This window comes from Neopsephotus bourkii, unplaced genomic scaffold (genome assembly GCF_033783945.1).
Source record: "Neopsephotus bourkii isolate Nb327-2 ecotype Australia unplaced genomic scaffold, CSIRO-AGI_Nbou_v1 NB_1655, whole genome shotgun sequence".
Taxonomy (NCBI): Eukaryota; Metazoa; Chordata; class Aves; order Psittaciformes; family Psittacidae; genus Neopsephotus; species Neopsephotus bourkii.
The window spans coordinates 3,015,178-3,041,111 of NW_026902129.1; the positions used below are offsets into that span (position 1 = coordinate 3,015,178).

Here is a 25,934-nt window from a genome sequence, read left to right on the forward strand (position 1 = left end):
CTAGCACCTGAGTAACTTCACTGGTATAAAGCTTTGATCCTCACCAAGGGTACAGGGATTTAGGATTTCTGTGGGACCTGCCACGGACATGCGTGGGCCTAGTATCAAGGCTAGGTTTGTGCACTTCACATCAGCAGCAGCCCAAGGTGCAGAGTGCCTCTCCGTTACTGACATCTGCGGAGGGAAAGGATGTACGTGCTGCCCCTCAGCTGGATTTCTGAAATGAAGCTGAATACTCCTCTTTTGGGCCTCCCCAAAGACACTTTCTCACAAATGTGTCCACACAGTGGCTGCTTCTGAACCAGACTGAATGGTTTGTGCTTTTCTGATCAACTTTGTAGAGTTCTTGGTTGGGTTTTTTTGTTGTTGAGTTCCCAGATTTTCTCCTTCCTACGTTTCTTTTCTGTGGGGAACTTTGTCATTCCTTGCAAAGCGGAGTCATGCTGCCTGTGGCATCTTCCCTATAAAATGCAGGATACACAGCTTCAATTAATGAAGGCAATTTGTCTTTTTCAGAAATACCCTAGCAAGCAAAGTTCTGGGAAGGACACAGGAGATCATCAGAACAGTATTCTTCTCACAAAACATCATTACGTAGTGTAAGGCTGTTGTGTGAGGTGCAAGAGCAGAAAGCAGAGAGCTACTTCCCATTTATCTTGCAGATCCTTGTGCCATTACTTGATATGCCTTAAGGATTACTGTGGGGGCATTTGGAGATGAGTGGAGGCAGAATGGGGAAATGAGCTATGATGCCAGCTCAGCCAGCCAAGGTCACTTGGAAACCAGGGTCTCCTGAAACAGTTTAGACCCATTGACTGGCTGCTGTCACGCTTTCCTTGGGGGATTGAGTAATGCCCAGCAGTTGTCAGATAAAGCATGGGGGAAATCCACTGTAATCTTGGATTGAAGGATTCTGAAGTTTTGTTTGTGAAGCTCTGGCTTCTGGGTTTACTCCCAGTTGGTTATTTCACTGGTCAGAGCTCCGGAGTGGCTTAGCTTTGGCAGGAACAGTTTATGGAGAGGTCATAAACCCAACTTCTATGAAGGCTTACCCAAATGTGAGGAGACTTGTTCTAAATCAAGATTGATCATTCCAGTCCCAGTAATGGAGATCTTACTTTATATGTCCTTTAAATATGGACTCAGGTTTTGTTTCCAAGACTTTCTGGGCAGAGTTACAGTGTGTCTCTGCAGAATCCCACCATTGATAAAGTAATGTGGTTTTGGTCGGGTTTTTGTGCCTTTTCTTATATAACTCCCTTAACTTGTGTATTATCAGTAATCTTGGGACGCCTCTTTCAAGGTGTATGGTTTTGGGGGTATTAACTGCGCCAGTAACTGTGTTTGCCAGTATCCTGACCTTTTCCTCCCTTAAGTGGAAGGAGGAGATGGAAGTTTAACTGGGAGAAGCTTTCTGTCATTGCTTCCTTTGAGTATCCAAAAAGTGCTGCATGCCCTCAGGATCCTTTATGCTTTCTCATATTCTGTCCTCATGCTGAGGAGAATCCCCCTGCTGAAACAAAAGCACTGGATATCCACCTCAGAGTAGAGGAGTCCATGACCTGTGGCAGGGGGATGAAACTAGATGATCTTAAGGTCCTTTCTAACCCAAACCATTCTGTGATTCTATGTGGCATACCCCAAAAGCAGTGATTAATCTGTAGTTGCTATGGCTTGTCTCACTGTCAGGCAGTGCTTTACTGTCCCTTTATGTTTGTCACAGGCTTGTTGGGACTGGAATTGGTCTTTTGTTCTTTGTTTGCGCACTGTCTTGGGACACATGTCCTGATTTAAGGATGGAGTTGTACTAGGGTGACCAATGAGACGCATGCAGCAGAAGCACATGAGGCTGAGCTGGCTCAGCCTGCTCAGTGTACCCAGTTTCAGCCTATAATGAGGTGCTGGGACTGCTGCAAAATCACTGCTTGCTCCCATCTCCACCCTAGTCCAGAGCTAAGCCAGTCTCAGAGATGCCTCTTGGCTTTTTTGGGTGTTAGGAGTTTTAATTCTCAGTCACGTGAAGACTGTGATGGGTGGCTCATAAGATCAGTCTTGTGCTGCAGCCATACCAGCAATAAGTGGTGCATAAGTAGTTAACTTAAATTGCCCTCTGGTATGTCTGAAGGTTAAATCCGGTTAGTTGAAGCAAACCATCTGCAGTTGTGTTCATAGAATCAAAGACTGGTTTGGGTTGGAAGGGACCTTAAAGCTCATCCAGTTCCAACCCCCTGCCATGGGCAGGGACACCTTCTGCTAGAGCAGGTTGCTCCAAGCGCTGTCCAGTCTGGCCTTGAACACTGCAGGGATGGGGCAGTTGCCTATATCCAAGCTCAAATAATAAACTGTTTGTCTGCTGCCTTAAGCATGGAGGCTTCAACTCCTGCAGAAGCGAACTGGCATTAATAAAACCTGTTGAGAAACAACTAGATATGGTAAATTATGCAAGCTGTTGTGCTGCCACCTTGAGCAGGTTTGAGGCTAAGAGGATGCTATGGAGATAATGCAGTTTTCTTCTGGAGAAGCTATCCAGTGAAATGGCCTAAATGGGGAAAAAGGCAGATAAACACTGATGATACTGCAGAGTTGAAAAGTAATGATCGAAAGATCCTTCCAGCCAAAAGCATTCTATGATCTTAACCAGGTCTTTCCATCTTGGGATAGGGATTAAGGGCCTGACACGTATCTACTTTCTTTTCAGTGTGTGAAGATGTTTGAATTTTAGAAGTGAGGCAGAGGCAGTAAACTTTGCCACTCTGTTCTATACAGGTAATGAACCACAGGTCAGCAGTTGTCTGTCATATCTGGTCTACTCCTTCTGAGTGGAGGTCCAAAGGATCCAGTCTAAGTTGGTAAGGGGAGTTGTGACTGCTATTAGAGTGCTTGTTCTTCAGATCTTTTAAAACTGCTTTCAAAATAATTTTGATGAAGAAAGCAAGGAAAAGTATGATAATAATTAGGGCAGAGCATGTTCCATCTGTTCTTCTGGAGGCTTCTTACAGTTCAGAATGGGTCTGGGCAAATGCTGGTGCAGTGTGAGGCTTAGGTTCTAGTCATCTCTTCTCACCAGCCGACTGCTCTGGCTGAACATGAGGTGCAGAGGATGGGATCCTCACTGGCATGGGAGGAGGTGGCACAAGGGCTTCTGCTCCATCACTGAGGCATGCCAGAGGTCCAAGAGGAGTTACGGTTTTTGGAGCTCAGAAGCTCAGAGCATCCAGGTTATGCTAAGGTGACAATCTGTGTGCGTAATGGGAGAAAGATAAATGATAGGGATGGCTACAGGTGGGAAGAACAAGCTCCATACTCTCATATCACTTACAAAATAATTGCCTAGTTCTCAATGTGACTTGCTTTCGAATCCAAACTTAAAATAAAACCTGGCTTTTTCTTTTCCTGTTGCTGTTTCTGCCACCTCCATGGTTTGTAGGAGGCATTTAACAAAGGTTCACGTTGGAGGTCTTGTATTACTTTTTTGCCACCCTGTTGTGACAGTTCTTCAAAATAATGACTTGTCTGTGATGTTCAGAGTGACTGACTTGGTGAGGTTTGCACCAAAATGGTTTATGGTTGTGGAAGGCGAGTCCAGTGTCTGGACTGATATAACCAGGGAAGTTCTCTCTAGGTCAGTGACTGAATTAACTTTTACCTCATCTTAGGCTGTCATCTTTCAGATCTGTCCTTTAGGGTTCATTTAACCAATTAAATAATTCTCTTACTCCTACTGTGTAGACCAGGAGAGCAGTCTGCAGCAGATACTGCAACTGGGCAGTGTCGTAAGGCATCCGCTGTCTCTCTAGGCCCTAACATGTTGGTTTGCTTGGTTTGGTTTCGAGGGCTTTAAATCAACCCTGATGAAATGTACCCCCCTTGCCTCTGGATGACCCATAAAGCTGCATCCTGGCTGCATGCTTGGGCAGGAGTAAAGCTAAAGGTGCTTGATGCTACACGCTGCAGCTCCAGGCTTCAGCGATTCTGTGAAGATGCCACATAAATAACTTTGCCAGGGAGGGTCTCTTGATCAGCACTCACATCACATCCTACTAGTCACTGTAGGATGCTGAGGGCTGTTTCCTGGGGCTGAGCTTTAACCAGCCTGCATTGCTGGGTTACGGTCAGCTTGCAAAGCATCTGATTGCTGTCTTCCTCCAGTGCTGTTGTGGTAGCAGCAAAGATGAGGGTGTAACAAAAGCGGGTCAGAAGGTTTGATCACCTCTGTTTATTCATATCTTTCTAAGTTAGGGGTCCTGTTGCTTTGGAGTTACTTTGCAGAGCTTTGGATCTGAAGAAGTTTGTAATCACCAAGTTGTGTTTTCACTTTGGGACTACTCTTCCTTTCCATGGAGACGTGCAAATTACTGCCTTATTCTTTAAAGGAAGGGAGGATAGAAATGGAGTTAATCTTAAACATTTTATGTATGTGAGGAAGTAATTTTGTGGTGTCTGCAAGTTGTAATTTGAAGAAAAAGGCAAGCTCAGTATTTGTAACCACTGACATCTAAACTCGTGGTAGTCTAATTCTTGTCATCGGCTTTAAATACATGGTGAACTTGGGCCAAATTAACTTCTACAACTTTATTAAGCTCGGAGTAGTTACCAGGAGACACCCTTGCCTACTTCTTTTTGACCTTTGTATCTTAATTTTTAACTTGCCTGGGGTGGTGTTTGTAAAGGAGAAATAGATCCAGTTTGTGTTATTCTGTGTAAGAAGGAAGTTTTCAGGAACTTTGTAGCCTCAATCTCAGGAAACATATACGTGGAAATCCTGACTTCATTTTACATGGGACAGTTGGTTTTTTTCCCTTTGCAAACAGTGGCTCTTAGGCCACCATAGGTAGAGACCAGTTTAGTCAAAGGCAATTGAAGAGGTGAGGAACTTTGACAAGGAGCTGCCAACCACAAGTGCATTCTTCAGGTGTGCTTGAGAAGCAAAAAGAGATCTGGCACCCAAAACAGAGAGAAGTGAAAACCCTAGTGAAAATTTGACATGAAATTAAATAAAACCAGCCCAAGATCAATGCCGAACACAAAGAGGGGAGGCTTCATGTAAATTTAAGTGCCTTTGTGTTGGTGCAGAACAGGAGAGATGTTGGCCTGCCAGCTGCTGATGATCAGAACGATGCCTTCAGTCCTGAAGAGTCTCTCTGAGAATTGTGGGCCTTTTCCACGTGCTTCATGTTCAGTTCATTAAGAACTTGGTAGATGGGATACGTTATCTAGATGGCTTCTCTGCATCCCTAAGACTCTTATAAGCAGACAGAAAGAAGGTAGTTCATTGCAGGGCATGTTTGCTCTGGCTTAGTATGGTGTTAACCACTGCTGCCTGAATTGTAGTAACTTGGAGGGTAAAACCAAAAGGGCTGTGACTTGTAATGTGTTTTGTAAGATCCATTTAATCTCAAGAAGAAGCAACCACTAAGATTTTATCTAAAGAAATAAGCTACTTCCCCCATCCCAAGTGAATGATTGGTAGCTGTCAAGGACCTTGGGTGATGTTCCAAGGAGAGTCTGTTGACTAAAGTGGGTTCTGCCAAGACAAAATTAGGCGATTTCCATATCAGAGCTGGAGTCTACCAGTAGTAAGCATTTCTCAGAGTATCTAAGTGAGCTGTAAATCATAATAGCTTGTAACAGAAAAGGATCTGTCATGGCTTCTGTTAGGCAGTTGTGAAATAGAGTTGATTCTCGTGGGGAATACTGGGAGCTGGAATCCACGCTGTTTATTGGCACAGCCGGAGCAAGCGGGGGTGAGATTTGAAGCGATAACCGTGTGATGGCATAATTAAAGCTGTACATCAGTAGTGGTTGACTACTAAGTGATCAGAAGAGATTTTGGAGTAAGCATGGGGAGACAACACCATTTTTCATCATTATCAGCTTATAGTGCTTATGAGTAAGTGACCTTTTCAAAAGAAGATGAGTAAATATCTGGAAAACACTTTGTGGTTTCTTTGATTCCAAATATAAAAATATTTAGAGATAACAAAAATACCCATGACTTCTGTGACCAGATGATTTTTTTACTTCAAGATTTGTGTTTTTGCCATCCTTTATCACATTATCTTTTGAATATATGTTGGCTTTTGACAGGCTTTCTGTTAGTATCTTTGGAGGGCAGAGCTCTCATAATTCAGAGGGTAGAAATACTTCAAAAGGTAGAATAATGGTCTTGAAGGAGCAAGTGGCAAGCAGTCTATTTCTGAGTGCTTGCAAAATGTCAGATTAACATGGTGTGTGAAGAAGGGATGCTGTACTTCACCATTTACAGAGCAAGGATAACTCCTATTTCCATTTTGGATCCTTTTTAAGTAAGCATTTCTGAGCAGTTATTTTCTTTCCACCTGTGTTTTTGTAACTGCTTATCTATGTCCAACCTTATCTATGGAATGTGGTACTACAGTATCCTGCTTTTAAATTAAGGAGCACAAGATCTTCACAGTCTGATTAAATCCAATGGGAAGCTTTTCCAGTTTTCTCCAGACACTTTTCATTTGGAAATCTCATTCATGTATGGACACATATTTCTTAAAATACAACTACTGGTGGGGAGAATGCAGAAGTTGCATAATGAGGAAGTCTGGATGCTTTTTGCCAAAAGGACTCTTTTTGATCTCTGTGTGCCAAATGAATCTCTCAGCAATTCACTGCTTATAGCTATTCATAATGAATTAATGAGTAATTAAAACTGTTATTAGGAGAAAACCGTGGGGTTTTAGCCTTTGGAAAACAAAGTCCTTGTTTTACTTTTTGCTAGAGTAGAACGGGTATAAATGTGAAGGGTCTGATTCCTTCCTTCGTTGCATCACTGTTAACCTGATGTAATTGCTTTGATTCCAAGGTACAGGTAGATGTAAAATTGGTGTGTCAGTGGAGAAGATGAGCAGTTAAGTTTCAATGGATTTATGCTGCTTTTGTGACATGTTTACTGCAGAAGAATTATAGGAACTGGATGTGTGATCTCTAATTTTTTTATTAAAACTTTCCATTATAAGGATGTTTTAGAAACCTTTTCTGAGACAGTAAAACCGCTTTTTCTTTTCTGAAGGAGCCTTTTTAGTTGGAAGGGAGAAGGCGCTTCGGGTAATAGTGTCTTTTCTTTGCCATACATGAAATCCCACTAAGCTTTGCTTGAGTGATGAGCTGTTATAATTGCTTCTTCACATATTTTTCATACCCATTTCCTCCTCCTGCAAACATTTTGGCAAGTAAATGGCCTTGCACTGAGGCATGCTGCAAGTTGTTCACCTGTATGGATGTTTGCAGGACCCCAACTAATATTTATTCCCAGGCTGAGTGCATTTGACAAGTCTCAGTGGGATGCAGTCTTCTACAACAGGGTTGTCAGTCTCCAGGAGTTAGAAGGAGGAGAATTACCTTAGTCCAAGTATATTAAAAGTAACCATAACCTAAACCTGTATCCCTCAAGAACATCTCCTTGGCTGTGTCTTCTTCCAGCGTGGGTATTAGCATGTGTCTCCTGAAGAAAGTGGTTCTCAGCTGGGCTTCTCACAGGTTTTGTTAGTCTTGTACGGATTAATCTGGTTTTCTTCTGTTAACCTTGTGGGTGTAGGTGTAGTTATGGTTGATGGTTAGATGAGAAATGCTGTGTTGGCCTTTCTGCTGGGAATTTCTATGAATGGCAGTATCTTAAGGCTTCCTGCCTCCCCCAGTCAGCGTATTCTGGATGTGCTCACCTTCTTCATCTGCCTGCCTTTCAAGTGTGTCTATGATAGAAGAGCAGCAGCTGAGGCAGCTCCACACGAGCCAGTGTGTGGCTCTGTATCCTGCCATGCAGCATGAGAGCCAGTGCACAAATCTCTTCCTCTGCAAGCTCTCCACTTGCATCTTGGTCTCTTTTGGCTCTGATTCTTTATTGCCCATCCCAAGTGCTTAAAAGCATGAGTCAAGAACCAGAAGCCGAGAAATTGTCTTATGGAAAAAATGATGTTTGTGAAAAGAAAATCCTCTTTTAAATTTCTCTTGTGATTTTTAGGCCTTCAGGGTTGACCTTTTCCAGTTTCTCTTTCAAATTAAAGCTAGGAGCTCACAAGATAGGGAGGAAAGGTTTTTACTTGTTCATACAGCTCCAGGGTTCTTTGTTTTTTAAGAATACCAGATACCGTAAAAGCTGCAATTAAATGTTAGTTGCTAATTCTGCTGTTTATCCCCAAACCTCTCAAATGCCCCAAAATAGGTAACGGTGCTTTTTGGCTTAAGTTTTACAATAGTCTTGTTCTTAACTGCCATCTTTTCTTTGTTGCCTCTGTATAAGACCTAAGGAGCATATTTCCACCAGACTGAAGAACGCTGTGTTGGCTGGAGAAAACTGCCAGAGGTAGTGTAGCAATCAAGGCAAGGTGAAATGCTCAGATGTGTTCTGTGATGGAAAAACGCATCCTTTCAGTTCATTTAATGAGCGGTGCCTTGTCTTTCCAGTTACCATAAGTACAGTCTCATTTTAATAAGCTATTCTCATGGTTTGTGGTGCTTTTTGATTAAAAACAAACCTGGAGAAGAGATTTCATATATAGGTTAGGCTGACAAATCAGGATACATCTATATATAAATACATGAGTGTACACGCGTGGGTTTTATAAACTATATATAAAGAAAGAAATCAAGGGTCACTCAACATGGTAATACAAATACTTGTTCAGATTATAGAGTGAATTACTGCTGGATTTTGCTTCCTTAAAAAGGCCGAAATGCAGAATGAATCTTCCAGCACAGAGTTCACCAAATCTTCACAATTAACAAGTAATATTGTCTTCTTCAGTGCCAGCTTGATTACAAGCACACACATAATTGCTTTGAGTAGCTTTGATAGTTTTATTCACATAGTTAAGAATATGCCTCAATTTGCTAAATTGAAGTCGCTACACTGTTGATTTTGGTAAGGTAATTTCCACCTCTGCTAATTGAGTATCAAGGGTGACGGCACCGTTTCGAGTGTCTTCTGAGCTGAGTGGAAGAGGCAGGGGAAGCTCCAGATTATATTTTGCTGCCTGTATGTAGAATCAGTACCTCTGGGAAGCCTATTTCACGAGAGGTTATTTCCAGCAGCGTTTCACATACATGTCTGTCGTCACGTACAAGGACTGTTTCTACCTGAGTTGTAGCCAAGAACGAATTAATTGACTTGAATGAGCACCAGTCTTTGGATTCTCCTTTACAAATTAACATCTGGAGTATGTGACTTAGAAAACTATTAACTTTCCAAGCACCTTTTACGGATGGAAATGCATGGAGTTCTAGAAGTGAGTTATTAAATAAACGACCCTCACACCTTACATAACACAGATTTCCCTTAACAATCATAGAATCATAGAATAGTTAGGGTTGGAAAGGACCTTAAGATCATCGAGTTCCAACCCCCCTGCCATGGGCAGGGGCACCTAGCTCTAAACCATATTACTCAAGGCCTCGTCCAACCTGGCCTTGAACAATCTTATGTAACTTAACAAGTACTCTCTTTGCCTTTTAAATAAAGGTGACAAAAAGGGAAAAACAGTGGGGCAAGAGTGTATGGAGAAAGCAGTCTGGCTGTGTTTGCCACAGGTCGTTTTGAGAGTATTCCTACGCTAACTGCGTGCTTGATGATGATTTTGCATGATTCCCACATGATCTTGTTACAAAATGCAATATTCCAGGCAGCTGATCTGGCATATGGTTAATCAGTGTCTAGTAGTTTCTTTTGGAAAGAACATAAACAACCTCATCATAAGAATTACCTGGAGAGAAGTAATTCTGTTTTGCTTGTTCAGCAGTAGAATTTGCCTAAGCTCCTGCTCTTGATTTCCTGATACAAGTTGGAGGTTTCTTAGGTTATGATTCACAGGTCACTTGTGGTTCACTGGATTCACTTGTTTGGTATTTCACTTTGGACCTGAGAAGCTAAATTTTGGTTCCCGAGAGGAATTCTGGCTTTTTTTGTGCATATAAGTGTGAAACTCAGATACACCTGATGGAAAACATGCTGCTTCCCAGTATTCGCATCCTGCTGATTATTTCTTAATGGATGGCTATGCTTATAAGCCACCATCTAAATAGACATTAGTAGACATTAAATTGTAGGGGGGAAATTAACTGGGGGATTTGGAGGAGGGGAAAAAACAGCAGTCAGCTGATAAATGATAGGTTTATACTGAAGGTTTCTTTAGATTTAAAACAACATTGAATTTCCCAGTTGCTTCCTTTTTATGTGCCTAAAGAATATACTATTGTGATTTTTAGTGGTTTAGTTTTTTTATCAGCAGTCTTCAAGTGCAATCCGATCCCTGGAATTCTGCTAGGGAATTACTTTGGTGTCTAAAGGAGTGCACATAATAATGAATAATTTTGTGTTCATTCCAGCCAGTTGTACGCTCAGACCAATGTTTGCCTTTACAGTCACCCATTTGGACTCTGTCCCAAACTAAATGAGAATTAATACCAAGTGTTAGTTCCAGGATTTAGCTCTCAAGTCTACTTATAATGTTGCAATATACATTAAAAAATACCCACCTCTGCAGGCTGCGTTCTGCAGAGGCTGTTCTAGCTGCTAACCCATGTAGCTGCAACAATAGCATGCCATCAGGTAAACCTGCGCATAGGAGTTAAGGGACTGGTGCACGTGTAATGTGAAGAAACAAGCCAGGCAGTGTTAAGAGGCAATAGATAGGAATGCCTTGAGCACCCCTTCTTTTTCAAGCTCCTCTGTGCCACGCTGCTTGAGGAGTGGCTGTGTAAACGAGGAGATAGACTATTGCCAGGAGACAGCCACTTCAGTTCAGCCCCCCTGAGATGATAACGTGCACTTTAAGAGTAATAATAGCTGCCAGCCATTATGGGCCCCAGGGGATGGGATCATGATGTGCTGCACGACATTCAGCAAGTGTGCCTGATGCCTTGTGTCGAGTGGACTGGCCAGGCTTGAAGTGCTGGAGGGAGAGGGGGCAAAGAAACCAATTCTTGATTTAAAATGGATATTGCATCACTTTCATAGTTACTATCTTCTGCACCTTGGTGCCCCCCGACTGTCTGAGGGACAAGGATTTGGACAGAGTTTTTCACCTCCTGTCCCATCCCTTCATGCTGCCTTTCTGCGTAGCAGCTGCTACAGGAGCTAGGATCATAAGAGAATCCAGTGTAGCAATGTCTGCCATTCTTACTGATGTTATCCATCCCTTAACAAATCCACATCTACTGGCTGTGCTCTTAGAAGGTTAAGTACTGTGTCCTTTAAAGTGGTGAGGCCAGGCTGAGACTAATGCAGCATCCAGGGTGGATTCCTGTCACAGTTCCACAGGAGCAATCTGCAGAATCCTGTCTGGCCCCACTGCCTGTGATCAGTGATGTGGTCTATAGAGATGGAGCTAGTCTTAGTTTTAACAAACCCGGTGACTAAATTCACACTATCCTACATTAGACAGTGGTGTAAATTAGTTTTCTGTTACTGGAGAACAGTTCTAACCATGCCTTTGGATCCAGGCCTGTAGAAAATAACAGGACGGGTGGCAGAGACAGAAACGTTGTCTTATTCATAGCCTTATTTTCCAAGAGAGTTTTAATCATTTCATTTCAATTCTTAAGACAAAAAGCATCAAGTACTGTCACACTTCTGAAAGTAAGACCTGGCTTTGATATTCCTTTAAAATGAATTTAATCTACTGCCCCTTTTTACAGGGTAAAATTACTGGGGAAGCAAGGTGTAATTAATGGGGCCAATGTTTCACTCTAGAAGTTAATAGCAAATTATAATCTACTTCAGCAGTACAGGAATTTCACCCTGTTATTTCCAGGGCCTTATTAAAAACAAAAGGGCATAATCCATTGCAAGTAACATTTTCATCCAGATTGTCTACTGAAGATCACCTGAGATACTTCAAGAGAAGATGGAATGTTGCTGCTTTTGCCCTGCTTGGATGGGAATCATCTAAGTGGCCTGTTTTTAAAAACATGCTTCATCTTGCTCTTTCTATTTAGAAGATAGTGCATGGAAAGTAGTAGGAGCTTACTGATCTAGGTAAGACATTGGGCTGCTGTCCCTGTGGGCAGGTTTCTATGAAGATAAGCTGTTTTGTTCCTCTGGTGAATGTGTCCTTCTCAAGTGTGTCTGCTTTAGAAATAGTACTCGCCTTCTGCAGTGGTCTTTCATAAAGCTTTGGGTCATTCTTCTTCTATCTGATTTTTCTATTTATCACTTTTAATGACTATAAAAATCTCTTTTCCTTATAGCCAGCTTGAAATGCTATGAAAGTGGACTACTGGATAAATAATCTGTGACTGCTAACTCCAGTAATCACTGTGACTTTGCATTCTATCTGTGTAGAAAATTTCAGCTTCTGTAGATCCTTAGCTTGCTTGTAACTTCACACATGGCACTGGTTATCTACTTTTTGGGTTTCCAAGCACATACCTGTTGAGGCTAGATGCAGGTCCTCCTTGAGAGGTTTAATGCAGAGCGAGCTGGAGCCAACCAGTTAACAGAAATCATGCTTCTGGATTGGGAATTCTTTTATTCCAAGGAGGAAAAAAAGGTTTTCAATCTTTTTTACATCTTCCATTAACAACTTGGTCTGTGAATATTGCTTTGAAGAAGTGAATGGTGCAGTTCTAAACATGACTCGCTAAGATACTGTTGTGTTAACCTTTGCCTGTGTGTTTATGGGAAAGCAAATGTAAGTCTAATGTATCACAGTCTTGGCCCAGAGCTTGCAAAATCCTTTTATATAGTGAATCCACCTCTAACATCTATTTACCATAACCTCCATGTTTAGGAAACCATCCAAACCCAGCAAGTAATAAGGTAATAAATTCATCACTGTGGCATATATAGTGCTAGTCTGTTGTTTTATAGCATGTGCTTACATCTGTAGTGAAAAGAGGATGAAAGTGGGGTGCAAGGTAATTCTGTTGTAACAGTAAGGATGCTGAGCCTTGTCTGCTGCCTCCGTAGCATTAGGAGGGTTGGTGTAATGACAGTGCAGCATTAAGATTTCCAGTGGTGGCTTAGAAACAGGAGTAACAGGGTCTGGTATTTATCATATACAGTAGAAGCTTGTTATTGTTGGGCTTGCTGCTTGCTTCCCCTCATCTAAATATAAGCTGTGGTTTGCAGATACTGATCATTGCACTGAGCAGTTGGGGGAAGATGCTGCTGGTGCTGCTAATTTGGATGTTTTCATGTCACAATTCATCAGGTAAGTTGAGGAGGTTGCCAGCTCTAGAGAGGTCCAGCAGCAATTTGTTATACTTGAAGCACGCTGCTTTGCAGATGCAGGCTTTAGTGGTTTGTTGCAGTCAGAGGGGAGTAATGGCATTTAGGCAGCGCTAAGTAAAGTTTTCTGTCTTGCACCTTCTCCTGCTGTAGGTCTAATAGCTTTAACATGCGCCTTGAATACAAAATACCATCATAGTTCACTGCATGACTCCTATGTGTGCTGTTTGTTCAAGTCTTTCCTCTCTATTCCATTGTCTCTTTCTGCTCTAGTAAATGGATACTTCTAGATAGACCCTGAAATTGCATTTGTGAATACAGGGTTATAGAGACAGGATAAGGGGTGCAAATGCTGACTCTTCTTTACTGTGCCCGTTTCTTTAGGAGATGGGTCTGTTTTCCTTGTGCTTGATGTTTATGGCTCACTCATTGGTAAACTTCATTTGGTAAGCATTAACTCATGTGCAGATGTTAGTATTCCACCGATCCTTCAGGACCACAGTTCAGATCTAAGTTCACAAGTGGCTGATGAGCTGTGTTAAACTGTTTTTCCACTTAAGTCAGTGTACTGCCAAGTATCCACATCACTAGGAAAATCAGGATTGTCAGGGAGAGACTGAAGACTTGAAGCCAGTCCCTTCAGCCAGTTATTAATCACAGTGTATTGGAGCTAGTGGAGCAATGAGAAGTTACTCTGGCTGAAGATGTGGCAGTGTGCACGGTTCCACCTCGTCAAGCACAATGGTTTCAACTCAGGCAAGCCCTGAGTCCTGGTTGCACAGCTCTAACAGGAGTTTGGCAGCTGCTGTTTCTGCAACTGTCCCAGGACTTCTTTTGTGCCCGGAGGTTGAACTGCTGATGCCTGTCAGCAGCAAGAAATTTCCTTCATGAGAAAAAGGTGGAATAAGTAATCAAAAATACCTAGGGACCACTACTGGAAAATGTCACTGCTGACCGAAATACTAGGTAGAAACAGATATATATGTACATCATGTCACCACATATGAGAAGGGGATAACTGATGGCGGTGATGCAGAAACATCAACACTAACAGACCTTTTCTGTTAGTGCAATAATACTGACTTGCTTTACTTTTCGTTGCATGCTGTCAGTAGCCGTGGTGTTATACACACGGCCAAGGAGTTCGGTGAATAGCCTGACAAAATCCAGGGGAGGAAGGAGAGGTTGCTGAGACGTTTCCCAGAGGCTCGTTAGAACAAGAAGGATTTTGTGCTCTTTCAGAACTTGATCCCTCCGTTGAGGATAGGAAATGATGCTGGAAATTGATTGGTGGAGATGGGCTGTGCAGGAGAAGCTTTCTGGAGCTCTCCAGCTCGTTGTCCAGTGTTTCGTTCCCTGAGGCCTCAGTTATTGCAATATCCTTTGTAGGAATGGACGTGCCTCACTTTGTACCTATCTATAGTACTGCTGGAAGCATCCTCTACCTACAGAGCATGTTCCTCCAGCTGTATTTTCTCTCTCTCTGCCCCCTTTTTGCTTTGTTGGCTCCCATTTCTGAAGACTATATCAAACAGCTGCTCATGTTCTGAGGAATTCATGGCCTATGGACACCCTTCCTATCATCTTTCCTTCCACATCCAGAGTTCAGCACTGCTGCTGGTCAGCCTCCATTGCCAGCATCCCTGGAATGCTTGAGCCCCCTTTCAGTTAATCTTCACGGGCTCTTCCTTGCTGTCCATCCTGCTTGTCAGGCAAAGGAAATACCGTGTCAGTCCTCCTTTCTGCAATGCCTATAGAAAATAAGCCAAACAGGTGGGTCTGTCCTGAGACCACAACTTACTGTGAATACTGTTGCATTTTCTCTTCAGTCTCTTCTCATCTCAAGGTTTTAGTGGGCATGTACTTGAGATGTCGCCCGGTTGGGGGCAGAAATCATGGAGTTTGTTCTCTGCTCATCTGTCTCTCTGCTTTATGGAGGGTCTTCATTCAGGACCTAGGTTCTAAACTTCATCTTGGTGTATTAGCATTTCATCACAGAATGCTTTGGGTTGAAAGGGACTCTTAAAGGTCATCTAGTCCCACCCCCAAAATGATGTCATTTATAATAATGTCAGCTCTTTGTGGTTAATATTACTGTCTGATGCCTTCCAAGCTGGGCTGCAGGTTGACATCAGTGTGGTAGACTCACAGATTAGCAAATGGAAGATCTCACCTGCAAAATGGCCTGAAGATGTTGCTCATTTAATTTGCCTTTGGTGTAAAACAATCAGAGGTTTTATTTTACATTAATACATGGAGGTTTTTGTGCCTTTACTTGATAAAGCTGGAGTGCTTTCCACAACAGATGTAACTGATTTTGAGCCAGATTTCAAGGCAACTGAGGTCTGTCTCTGGGCAATTAAAATGCTCAATTAACATTAATTATTTTTCTAATCCCATTATGTTCCTTTTCTTTTTGTCTAATGAAGGGAAAAGAAAGTGTCTCAGTTGTATACAGGATTGAGATATTTAGCTAATTTGCACATGAGAATTTGTTAGTGTTTCTCTCACAGGCACAAAACTGGACGTTTATCTAAAGGATTTTATCCTGCTCTTGCTGTAGTGAGGTGTGTTTAAGTAGTGGCTCCTGCTATTCTGCAGGTGGAATTAGCATCATTGAAAAACACAGGAGCTTCTTTTACATGGTTTCCTTTGTGTTGAGAGAGGGGGAACAAACACTTCTAGCATAAATTCCCAGAATTGCCTTTTGTTCTCTGATCTTTAGAAAAACTAAAGAAATTTTCCAAATACCGGGCTGTGGAGGTGAAAAAAAACCCCATTCTGGTGTGTTCAGTGTCGTCCCAATCCCTGCAGTGCAAACCCAATGCTTAAACCATGCCACAGGCAGCTGCTATTAACAGCATTTTGGGGCTGGTACAGGCAGGGGAGAACAAAGAGGGGAGTGACAGAGGAGCAGAAAAGTGTATCTGCAGGAGAACCAAATCGGCTCTTCTGCTGTCGTTAACAGAACAGCTTATTGACAGGAAAGCATGTCCTGTGGTGCTCCGTCTCAGTCTGAGTGGTGGCTCGGTACCTGGGCAGTTGTCTGCGCTCTGTGCTGCCAGAAACAAACCGGTGACCACTGAATGGAATACTTTTTCAGCCTTAGATGTGTTTTCTTGCAAAGACTGAGCTGTTGCTGACCGATACTGCTAGGTAAAGTACACTAAGTTCAGTACTGAACAGTTCACAGGCTAAGAGCAAGCAATATGCAGTGTGGGCAGCAGTGGGAGGCAAGGATACAGTCGAAACGTAATCATGTCCAAGGAGATGTGTGCACCTGTGTGTGGACATGTAAAACAGGCATTGACTTTAGCTGTTTGCATGCCAGCTTTACCATGATCAGGGCTTCATTTTTTTATTTCCTAAATGTTCATTGCTAAAAGTGTTTCTGAGTAGGAATTTGAAGCAATATGGCAGGTACCAGCAGGATATGAGTCTTGGGATCACTTCAGGCAGGGCACAGCGTGCATCATCTTTATGTTAATATCCTTCAGAGACTCAAAGAACATTTAGGGTTGGAAGGGACATTAAAGCTTATCCAGTTCCAAGCCCCTGCCACTGGCAGGGACACCTTCCCCTAGAGCAGGTTGCTCCAAGTCCCTGTGTCCAACCTGGCCTTGAACACTGCCAGGGATGGGGTATGATAAGCAGAAAAAACAGAAGGAACTTAGACACTACTTTAAGAGGTAGGATGGGGGGGCAAGTGTCAGCTGCAGAGACCAGCAACGTCTTCTGTAGGGAGAGGGAGAAAGTGGAAGGAAGTGAGAAGTGGAGGAGGAGAATGGGTGGGAGAGGGAATAATAGGAGAAATGAGGGGGAGAGATAAGAAGCCTGAAGGGAGAGGAGTTGAGGCACAGCTGGGCTTGTCAGAGCTGGACAGCAAACAAGAAACCTTGATGTTAAAGGATGGGTCTTGAAAGAGAAGGTGTGAGAAGAGGTGACCAAGGTAAAAACTGGAATCAGGGAGGTAGTAAACAGCAGTTGAATCAAATTGAACTTGCCACTGGTTTTGGAAGAGAAAGGAGTCCACACTGCTGAGTGGACTCTCCTCCCTGCTTTTCACTCTTCTCGGATCATGCTAATCTTGTCCAGAGGGCTCAGAAGAAACTGCCCATCTTCTGTGGATGCAGTGCTCACTTTGTTGAAAACCTGTTGCTCCTAGCCAGAAAATGGATGCGTACTTGGGCTGTGGGTAGTCTTGACACAAGCAGCTCAGCTCCTGTATTTTTCAGTCTGTTCCTGCCACCTCTTTATCATACAGGTTTGAAATATAATGCTGTTGGTTTTCCTGGCCCTTGAGATGATGAGTTTCTGTGCACTTGTATTGAAATAAGTGCTTTTGAGACTTCTATTGCAATACTGGCAGACCCCGTCATGGGCTGAGGAGGAGAAGGCTAACGCTGTACAAGTGAAAACAGAATAAAAGTACCAAGAAGTGTGCAATCTAAATGTAAAGGCAGGAGTTCACAGGTGACCAGAGACAGACTACAAAGAAATCCAGGGAAGTGTTTCTGGGGGGCAATGATAGTCTGTCTCATCACAGGCTCTCCAATTTACCTGAAGTGCGCTTCAAACATAATTACATTTCTGAAGCACGTCGTTTAACATAAATGTACCCCTGAGTAAATCTATTCAGGTAGGATAGCGCTTTTCCTATCCATTGCTATTGAAGTTTGGATGCACACAGGCACACGTGCCACTTGTCCTGAAGCAGGGCTGTAAATTCACTATCCGTGGCCAGAGCCCCAGCTGCAGCATGGCACTGGAACTCTGCTGCCTGTCGGGCCTTCATGACCAAACAGGGTGATGGCAGCTGGGGCTGCTGTCAGGGTTGCTGTAAACCCTGAGTAATGCTGTTCTACCTGGATTAAATGTGTGGAGGCATCACAGCACATCCTATTTTATAGAATGGAACACCCATGGAAAGGTTTGGGCTGGAAGGGGCCTTAAAGCTCATCCAGTTCCAAGCAGGGACACCTTCCACCAGACCAGTTTGCTCCAAGCCCCTGTGTCTAACCTGGCCTTGAACACTGCCAGCGATGGGGCAGCCACAGCTTCTCTGGGCACCCTGTGCCAGCACCTCAGCACCCTCACAGGGAAGGATTTCTGCCTAAGAGCTCATCTCAATCTCCCCTCTGTCAGGTCAAAGCCATTCCCCTTGTCCTGTCCCTACATATCCTTGTAAAATGTCCCTCTCGAGATTTCCTGTAGGCCCTCGTTAGGTACTGGAAGACTGTTATAAGGTCTGTTGCAGAAACTCTCCATGCAGAAAGTGTTTTCCATGACTCAGAATGGGTTTTGCATGGTGTGTGAGCCTGACAGCGTGGGTAAGTTGGTGTATCAGTTTATTTTTCCTTCCCATTCACAAAGTGACTTGAGGTCTGTAATGCTGAGATGCTTTGAGGGAGGAAGGGGGAAGAAAATGGAGTTTACTGCAACACTTTAGGGTTGTGCTGTTGATGCAGCCTCACTCAGCACAGCAGGTGGCTTGGGGGTGTGTTTCTGGGAGCAATTCCTTGCGTGGGTTTCAACATTGCCTGTGAAGAATCCCAGGCTGGTTTGGTTTGAAAGGAGCCATAAAGCTCAACCAGTTCCAACCCCTAGCCACAGGCAGGGACACCTTCTACTAGAGCAGGTTGCTCCAAGCCCCATCCAACCTGGCCTTGAAGAATGAAACTTTCTGTGAAAGCTGCATTAGATTAGGAAGAGACCTTGTGCTTCTATCCCAAATTACTAACAGGAGGGATGTTAAGGGAAACACTGTAGTACATTACTTTCTGCTGTGGGCGAGGCTTCTGTGTGGCTGTAGGAAATTCATGGTGATTGTGGTTGCAACATGTGAAAACAGTGTGCATGTGGTTGAACTTCTCTGAGGCTGTCTTTTAAGGTGATGTGGCTCTATGCGCAGCTTTTGGATCACCTTGCTTTATTCCCAGTGTAAATACGCTTTCTCAATAAAAGCAAAGACTACAGGCACTTTGTAAATTTGGGACTAAAATGGATTATGTCCATGAGACTTACTGCCTTTTGGAACACAGAGGGAGATGACAAAGCAATGTGTACTTTTGTTGTGTTTAATTTCACGGCTGTTGTGTGCTTTGAAAGCCTTTTAATCTCAGGGGAGTGTGAGCAAATGACCTTGTTTTGTTTTATACATCTTTTCTTAGCCAAACGTTTCTGAACAATAGAACGTGTTCCTAAAATCCACTTCTTTGGCTGTTGGTTTTGGTTCTCTTCTTCATTTCTGTACTTTTGTTGAATTGACAATTTTAGTAGTGGTTTTTCTTGCCTTCTCAGCTGCCACTGAGGGCACAGCAGAAAGTGCTGGTGGGGATGAAGGTTAGGGAGGGATGACAGTCTCCAGAGGTGTGTGATGGGAGGAGATGCTGGTATTGGACGGTCTGGTTGCAGAGGTGCTTTCCCTGCTAGTGCTGTGGAGAAGCTGTAAAGTTTCAGGGTGCCCTGGTCACATATGAGAAGGAAGCAGAATGAGCTGAAATACAGACATCATAAATATTGTGGCTAAATTGTGGTTGTCTGTCTCTTTTTTGTTAAAGCTTTATTATTGCATGTTTGGAGAGCCTTCTGTCCTTGCTGGTTAGCTCTCCTTAAGTTCAAGTTTTCCTTTGTTTCATTGCTTCTCTCTGTATAGTTTTGCAACGTGGGATTTCTCTTAAATAGGGTTGAGGTTGATGGAGAAGTAGGATATTATTGTTCACTGTATTTTGTGGTCTGCTCTTGGGCCATTCAAACTGTGTTGGATATTCAGTCAGCTCCAGTTTGATACATTGAAATTTGCGTTTTGTGGCTGGACCCTACCAGTATCCCAGGTTATCAATAAACTGATGGGAAGTGGAAATATTGGTGGGCTGCCACCCATCTAAGCTCACTCAATGTAAGGATTTTGCAATGAAGCTGAAGGACCATTGCTTGTGTCTTTTGTTTCCTTTCAGTTTCTTCCTAAGTTTAATGAATACAATGCTTAATCTTACACAGTCTGAAATGTTTGCTGTAGTTAACATCATTCTGATTTCTTTAAACACATGTATTTCAGCACTGAAGTGTATGACAATGTCTAGCCCTACTGGAACATATAGTACGCTGTTAACATGGGTAAGATATATACTTGGTACCAAACAGTGAAACAAATCCATTAATAAAATGTTGGCAAAACCAGCGAGGTTTTGGTGGCAAAAAGGGTGTTTTAAAATGTGGCTGATGTTGGTTCTGGAACACATGCTGAGTTAACCTCATTGAACTTTTCCCCAGGAATTGATGCGCTTACAATTGGCGGGTCATTATGCTGCTCCACCTGTGTAGTGTTAAGGTCAGTGTGTTTTTCTGATTATAAACCCCATCCATACCATTCCATTATAAATTCACTACCATTCATATAATGGAATGTGCCAAAGCTCGGAGCTCGTTGCAGCTGCCCCCGGTCCATGTTTGAGATCAAATAAAGTGGTTCAGGTAATTTGAACACCTTTTCAACAACACGTCCAGTCAAGCTTCATTTGAAGTGATCTTTTGTTGTTTACGTTTTGTTCTCTTTCTTTTATAACCGCTAAGCATCCATCTGATGTCAGTGTTGGGTTTGTTTTGTCTGGCCTGCCCAAGAATTCTTATTGAATCAAGACCTGGTAATTCTAAGATCATAGCAAGGAGGTCCTGGGAGCAGCAGGCAACTGTGACGTTGCAGTTGCACGCATTCATGCCTAGGCAAAGCACATCAACCACTCACCTTCACAAGGCCTTTACTGAAACCTGCAGCTTCTAACCGTGAATTAATTCAGAGTCATCACGACACACAAATCAGCCATCACGGTAGACACTAATGTGTGAGATGCAGGAATGTGTGACTGGCACTAACCACTTACCAGGGGAACCTTTGAGATCACTTGCATGCATAACACACTGCTGCTGTATGCATCTTCCTGCACAGCTTAGTCTTCTGAATTGCAATGCGTTACGAAAGAGAGCCAGAATGTGCATTCAAGCTTATCTAGTGTTATTTCTGTCACTGAAATGTTATGGTTGGGGCTTTTGTTTGTGTGTTTGCTTCTGCATTTTTCTTTGTCATTAATCATCCAAATAACTTCAGTTCTGCAGTGAGGAAGAACTCAGTGAACAGCCATATATGTAATAGGTCATTATGTTCTTCCAGTTTCATGAGGATGTATCCTTTCTGTGTTGAGTTTTGCACTTCGTAGTAGCCAGTAAGAGCCTCAGGCACTGGCACTTTTACTGGGAGGTATTTGGAGCCTCTGTGCAAGTTAAGCAGTACTGTAATTGCTGAGGAAGTACCTGCAGGCTCTCGATGATGACAACTCAGAGGCTGTGTGACCATGTCCAGCAGCACTCCTCCTTTCACCTCTCTGTAGCTGCAAACTCAGTGGGATTCTGCATTAAACATGATGTGACACCTTCCTGGATGTATGTGCTATATACAGTGCATACAGTCTCACATAATGTGATAAAGAGTCATGGGAAGACTCCAATGCAAAGTAATCCTGGAATTTTCTAGCTTATGAAAGCTCTTCACATCCTGACATTTCACATGACAATAATCTGAATTTTGCAGCTATTGCATCAGGTAAGTGCATCTTCAGAGGTGAAAAGTATTTCCATGATTTTCAGTTAGTTCCAAAACTAAATGAAATATCCTTCCAAAAAGATGATACAGGTCATAGTAGGGTTGCATGTTGGTTTTTTTTTTACCAAGTGAAGAGACTCAAAGGGCCTGTTTAAAAGCAGAAGGGATATGAAAAGGATCGAGAATAGGGTTTGTTTAAGTAAAGCAGAGTGCAAAATACCTGTAACTTACGAGCAAACCCATATTTTACTTGGCCTCCAGAAGGCTCCATTTTGCATCATTTTCAAGTTCACCTGTGATGATGAATCTTCCCAGTTTTTAAACCAGTGCATTCCTCACCACTACCTGAGTGTCTTAATGAATTTGGGCCCTTGCATACAACACACAGGAGATCATGGAGGCTGGATTAAGTACACCCCACCAAGAATCCTGCCAGAGATAGGTTGCTGATGCTACAGCAGGAGGAAAGTAAATGAACTATGTGCTGCAGCATGTTCAACAGGCTGTGATGATTTGTCTCCTTATAGGGGAATCTTCTGGTTAAGATAAATCTGATTCTCAGTCTACGTGGGCAGCTGTAATCAGATGTATGAAAGTGATGCACATCAAAAGTACTTGTCATAAAGTGCTGTCTATTGGATATATCACCTACCTCCTCCTTGCAAGGAGATTTGATAAGTTTGACAAGCAAACCAGATGCACTATTTAGTCTATAGCAATGAACAGCCTGTGTCTGCAAGGGCATTTACTTGACCTTGCAGATAAGCCTTTTGAGTTGCACGTAGGCATTTGAGATAAGTATTAGCAGTGTGAAGACTGGACTGGTACAGGAAATGCAGGACCCTTTCAAATCCTAGGGGGCTTCTGAGCACTCTTCACAGCCTTGTGTTTAAGTACCTAATTTAGTTTCTTATATTAATTTCCCTATATGTACCCTTTGCTCAAGAGAGCAAAGTCATTATCGTGCTGGTATTTTAGGGCACCCTTTTCTCTCCCTTAACTGTCCAGCCAGTATAGAAAAGTTAGCCTTATGCAAGTGCCCAAAGCTCAATGCAGACTACAAGTATGGAATGGAAGGTACAAATATAGCTGAAAAAAAATGTTATGGCACCATCAATAGAAGGTTTTAGTTAGAAAGGAATTAGTGCAATAGTAGATGGTGGCTTCTGCAAGTGATTTCTCACTTCAAAAAGGTCTTCCCTAGATGAGGCAAAGAACAGCATCTTAACCTTTTGGTTTGGATTTAGTCCTTTGTTAGGAAAGAAGATCGATTCATCACTTATAAAAATCAGCTTCTGTGTGAGCTTTGTATCTATATTTGGTCTGTCTGTGGCCACTATTGAACCACAGAGTGTTTTGTGTTGGAAGGGACCTTAAAGCTCATCCAATTCCAGCCCACTGCCACAGGCAGGGACACCATCCACTAGAGCAGGTTGCTCCAACCTGGCCTTGAACACTGCCAGGGATGGGGCAGCCACAGCTTCTCTGGGCACCCTGTGCCAGCACCTCAGCACCCTCACAGGGGAGAACTTCTGCCTGAGAGCTCATCTGTCTCCCCTCTGTCAGGTTAAAGCCATTCCCCCTTGTCCTGTCCCTGCAGGCCTTTTTCCATAGCCTCTCTCCGGGTTTCTTGTAGCCCTTTAGGCTCTGGGAGCTGCTCTGAGGTCTCCCCTGAGCCTCCTCTTCTCCAGGCTGAGCATTAAGACACCCAGCAGTGTTTTAGTACAAAAATACCTGGTTTTAGTTGGTATGTGTGGAGTTCACCCTTTTAATCACACAAGTTATTTATGGAGAAAAGATCAAACATTGTTAGTGTAGAGTTGTTACCTGTGGTTTGTGTAGGACTCAACATACAGAAACCTTTCAGACATGCTTTTTCAGTGTAGTTCTTGAGCAAAAATAAATAACAGATAATCAGTTACAAGGGTTATGTTTTTATAGAACAGGACACACAGGTGGGAACTCTGCTGAAAGCTTTTTCCCAGCCTAAGCATTCCCATACATCCAAAATAAAGCAGTTTGCAACCCTTTAAGTCTTGCAGTTTACTTTATGTAACCTCATTGCCTTTTTTTTTGCTAATGATAACCAAACAGACATCAAGAGTGTGTTTTGAACTTTGCAACTCTTCTCAGATCTTTGTCTCATAGGCAAAGAGCCAGCAGATCCACCAAAATCCATTTGGGTGCAAATGACTTATCAGTCCTGGGGTAAAGGTTGGACTTGATGATCTTTAAAGGTCTTTTCCAACCTAGCTGATCCTATGATTCTATGGAAAGGAGGGTGGTTAGCCAACCTGCGAGCAGGAAAGAACTCCCACAATGTGGCCTGTAGGCTCTAAGCTAGGTGCTGGCTGTGCCAGTGAAGGCAGCAGATGGAAGGCAGTGGTAGGAGGAGAGGTGGAGCTGTGAACCAGTGCCCTTGCTCTCCTAATGTCTTCTTAATTAGAATAATACAAGTATTGGCTGGGATGATAGTTGTATCTTAGTAGAGAAATTAAGAAATAGATTCATTTCTGGCACAACTCCCTCTGCCTGTTTACTTTGGGCCCTGTTTCCAGCAGCAGTTTAATTGAAGGAACAATTTGCTGTATTTGCTTATGATCAGACAGCAGTGTAAGGAAATGACTATACATTTGGGAAAGCACAAAGGGGTGTAAGGGCACCAGCAGAAACAGATATGTATTGAAAGCCAGCACAACTGAACAACGCTACTATTCCACTTATTACAACAAGAGCTCTTGTAAGGAGATTTGATAAGTTTGCTGTTCTTCCGATTCTATCATGGAAGTGAAAGGCTGTGAGTATTTAGGAATTTAACCTTGAGTGTCAAATGCATTATCTCTGATTCCTGTGTGAATATACACTTTAATTGCATTGGGACATTAAAAAACATAAATGAGGGTGGTTTCTATACTTTGCAATTTAAATTAGTCCATTCTTCATGGCACTGAGTTTCCACCTCTAGGGATTTCTTTGCTTCTTGAAGAAAAATTATACCCTTGATGCCTCCTTTAGCATGTGAGATAAAATTCACATTGGGTCTGCTAGTAAGTTGGAAATCTGTTGCAGAATCGTCGTGGAAAATACAAGTCTATGTTGTTTCACTTGTAACTCAGATTTTCCACAGGGTGAGAACGTGCTGGACACTATACAGACAAAATGTGCTGGACACTATACAGACAAAACCCTGATTAGAAAGAGTGAAGCTAGAAAGGGAATAGTGTTGTGTCCTCTTCACATGGAAGTTGCTTTGCTTAGATTTCTGTTACGTTTCTGTACTGGCTTTAGCAATGCCCAAACAGTCATGCCTGCAGAGCTGTACACCTGAGGAAATTCCCTTCTGTGAGTGATAGATTAAATCAGGGAGGCTGTTAATAGCCCATCTTCCTGGGCTGATCAGACTTCTCTGCTTGTGCTGTATCTCCGTCTTTCTTTCCCTTACCTAATTATTGTTGAAGCCATTGGCTAATTCCAAGTGAAAGAGAGAGGAGTAGTTGCCTTTGTCAGAATTATGTTTCTACAAGTCTCAGGAGCTGGGGAGAGGAGGGAGACCCAAGCTGGGGCTGGGGGAAAGGCAGGTAGAGCCTGTCCATCACCACTCCAGCAGCTGGGAATGTCATGGGGATTGTCTGTTTCTGACAGGAAAAAGCTGGAACCTCAGTAGAGGTTTGCTGGTGAAGGACAGACCTCTGAAGGAAAACAGCTTCATTAATTCCACTGCTAACAGGGCTGTTTGTTTTTGTTTCCACGAATGCTTTCTGAATCAGACCTGAATGTGTTTAATACAAACATTTGGCTTCTGGTTAAAGGTTAGAAAAATACAGCAATCGAGTTAATTCATCACCAATATCGAGAGAAGTAGTACCAGAAACAACATTAGTGTGTGGCCATGGAGCTAATGCATTACCAATGACAAATCCGTCAAATTGGTGTCTTTCCTGCTTGTAGGTCTAATGCTGTGGTGGGCTGAGCCTGGGTGGATGCCAAGTGCCCACCAAAGCCAAACCCTCCCTTCTTCCCAGACTTGTCTTTGCTCCCAGATTCTCTGCCTCCTCACCCTCAGTGGTGCAAGGGGATGGGGAGTGTGGTCAGTTCATCACACACTGTCTCTGCTGCTCCTTCCTCCTCAGGGGGAGGACTCCT

The 25,934-nt window shown here is 43.0% G+C and overlaps 1 protein-coding gene across 9 annotated transcripts in view; it reads left to right on the top strand.

Annotated features, from left to right (window-relative positions):
- The window catches only part of HECW1 (HECT, C2 and WW domain containing E3 ubiquitin protein ligase 1), a 245,356-nt gene that overhangs the window by 41,119 nt on the left and 178,303 nt on the right, over positions 1–25,934 (top strand). Inside the window, exon 2 of one of the 9 annotated variants that reach the window (XM_061374940.1) lies at positions 20,468–20,525. The exons of the other annotated variants lie outside the window; for them this stretch is intronic. Coding sequence (XP_061230924.1) covers positions 20,499–20,525 — 27 coding nt within the window. The 5' untranslated portion in view covers positions 20,468–20,498. The remainder of the gene's footprint in view (positions 1–20,467; positions 20,526–25,934) is intronic. 9 annotated transcript variants of the gene reach the window in all.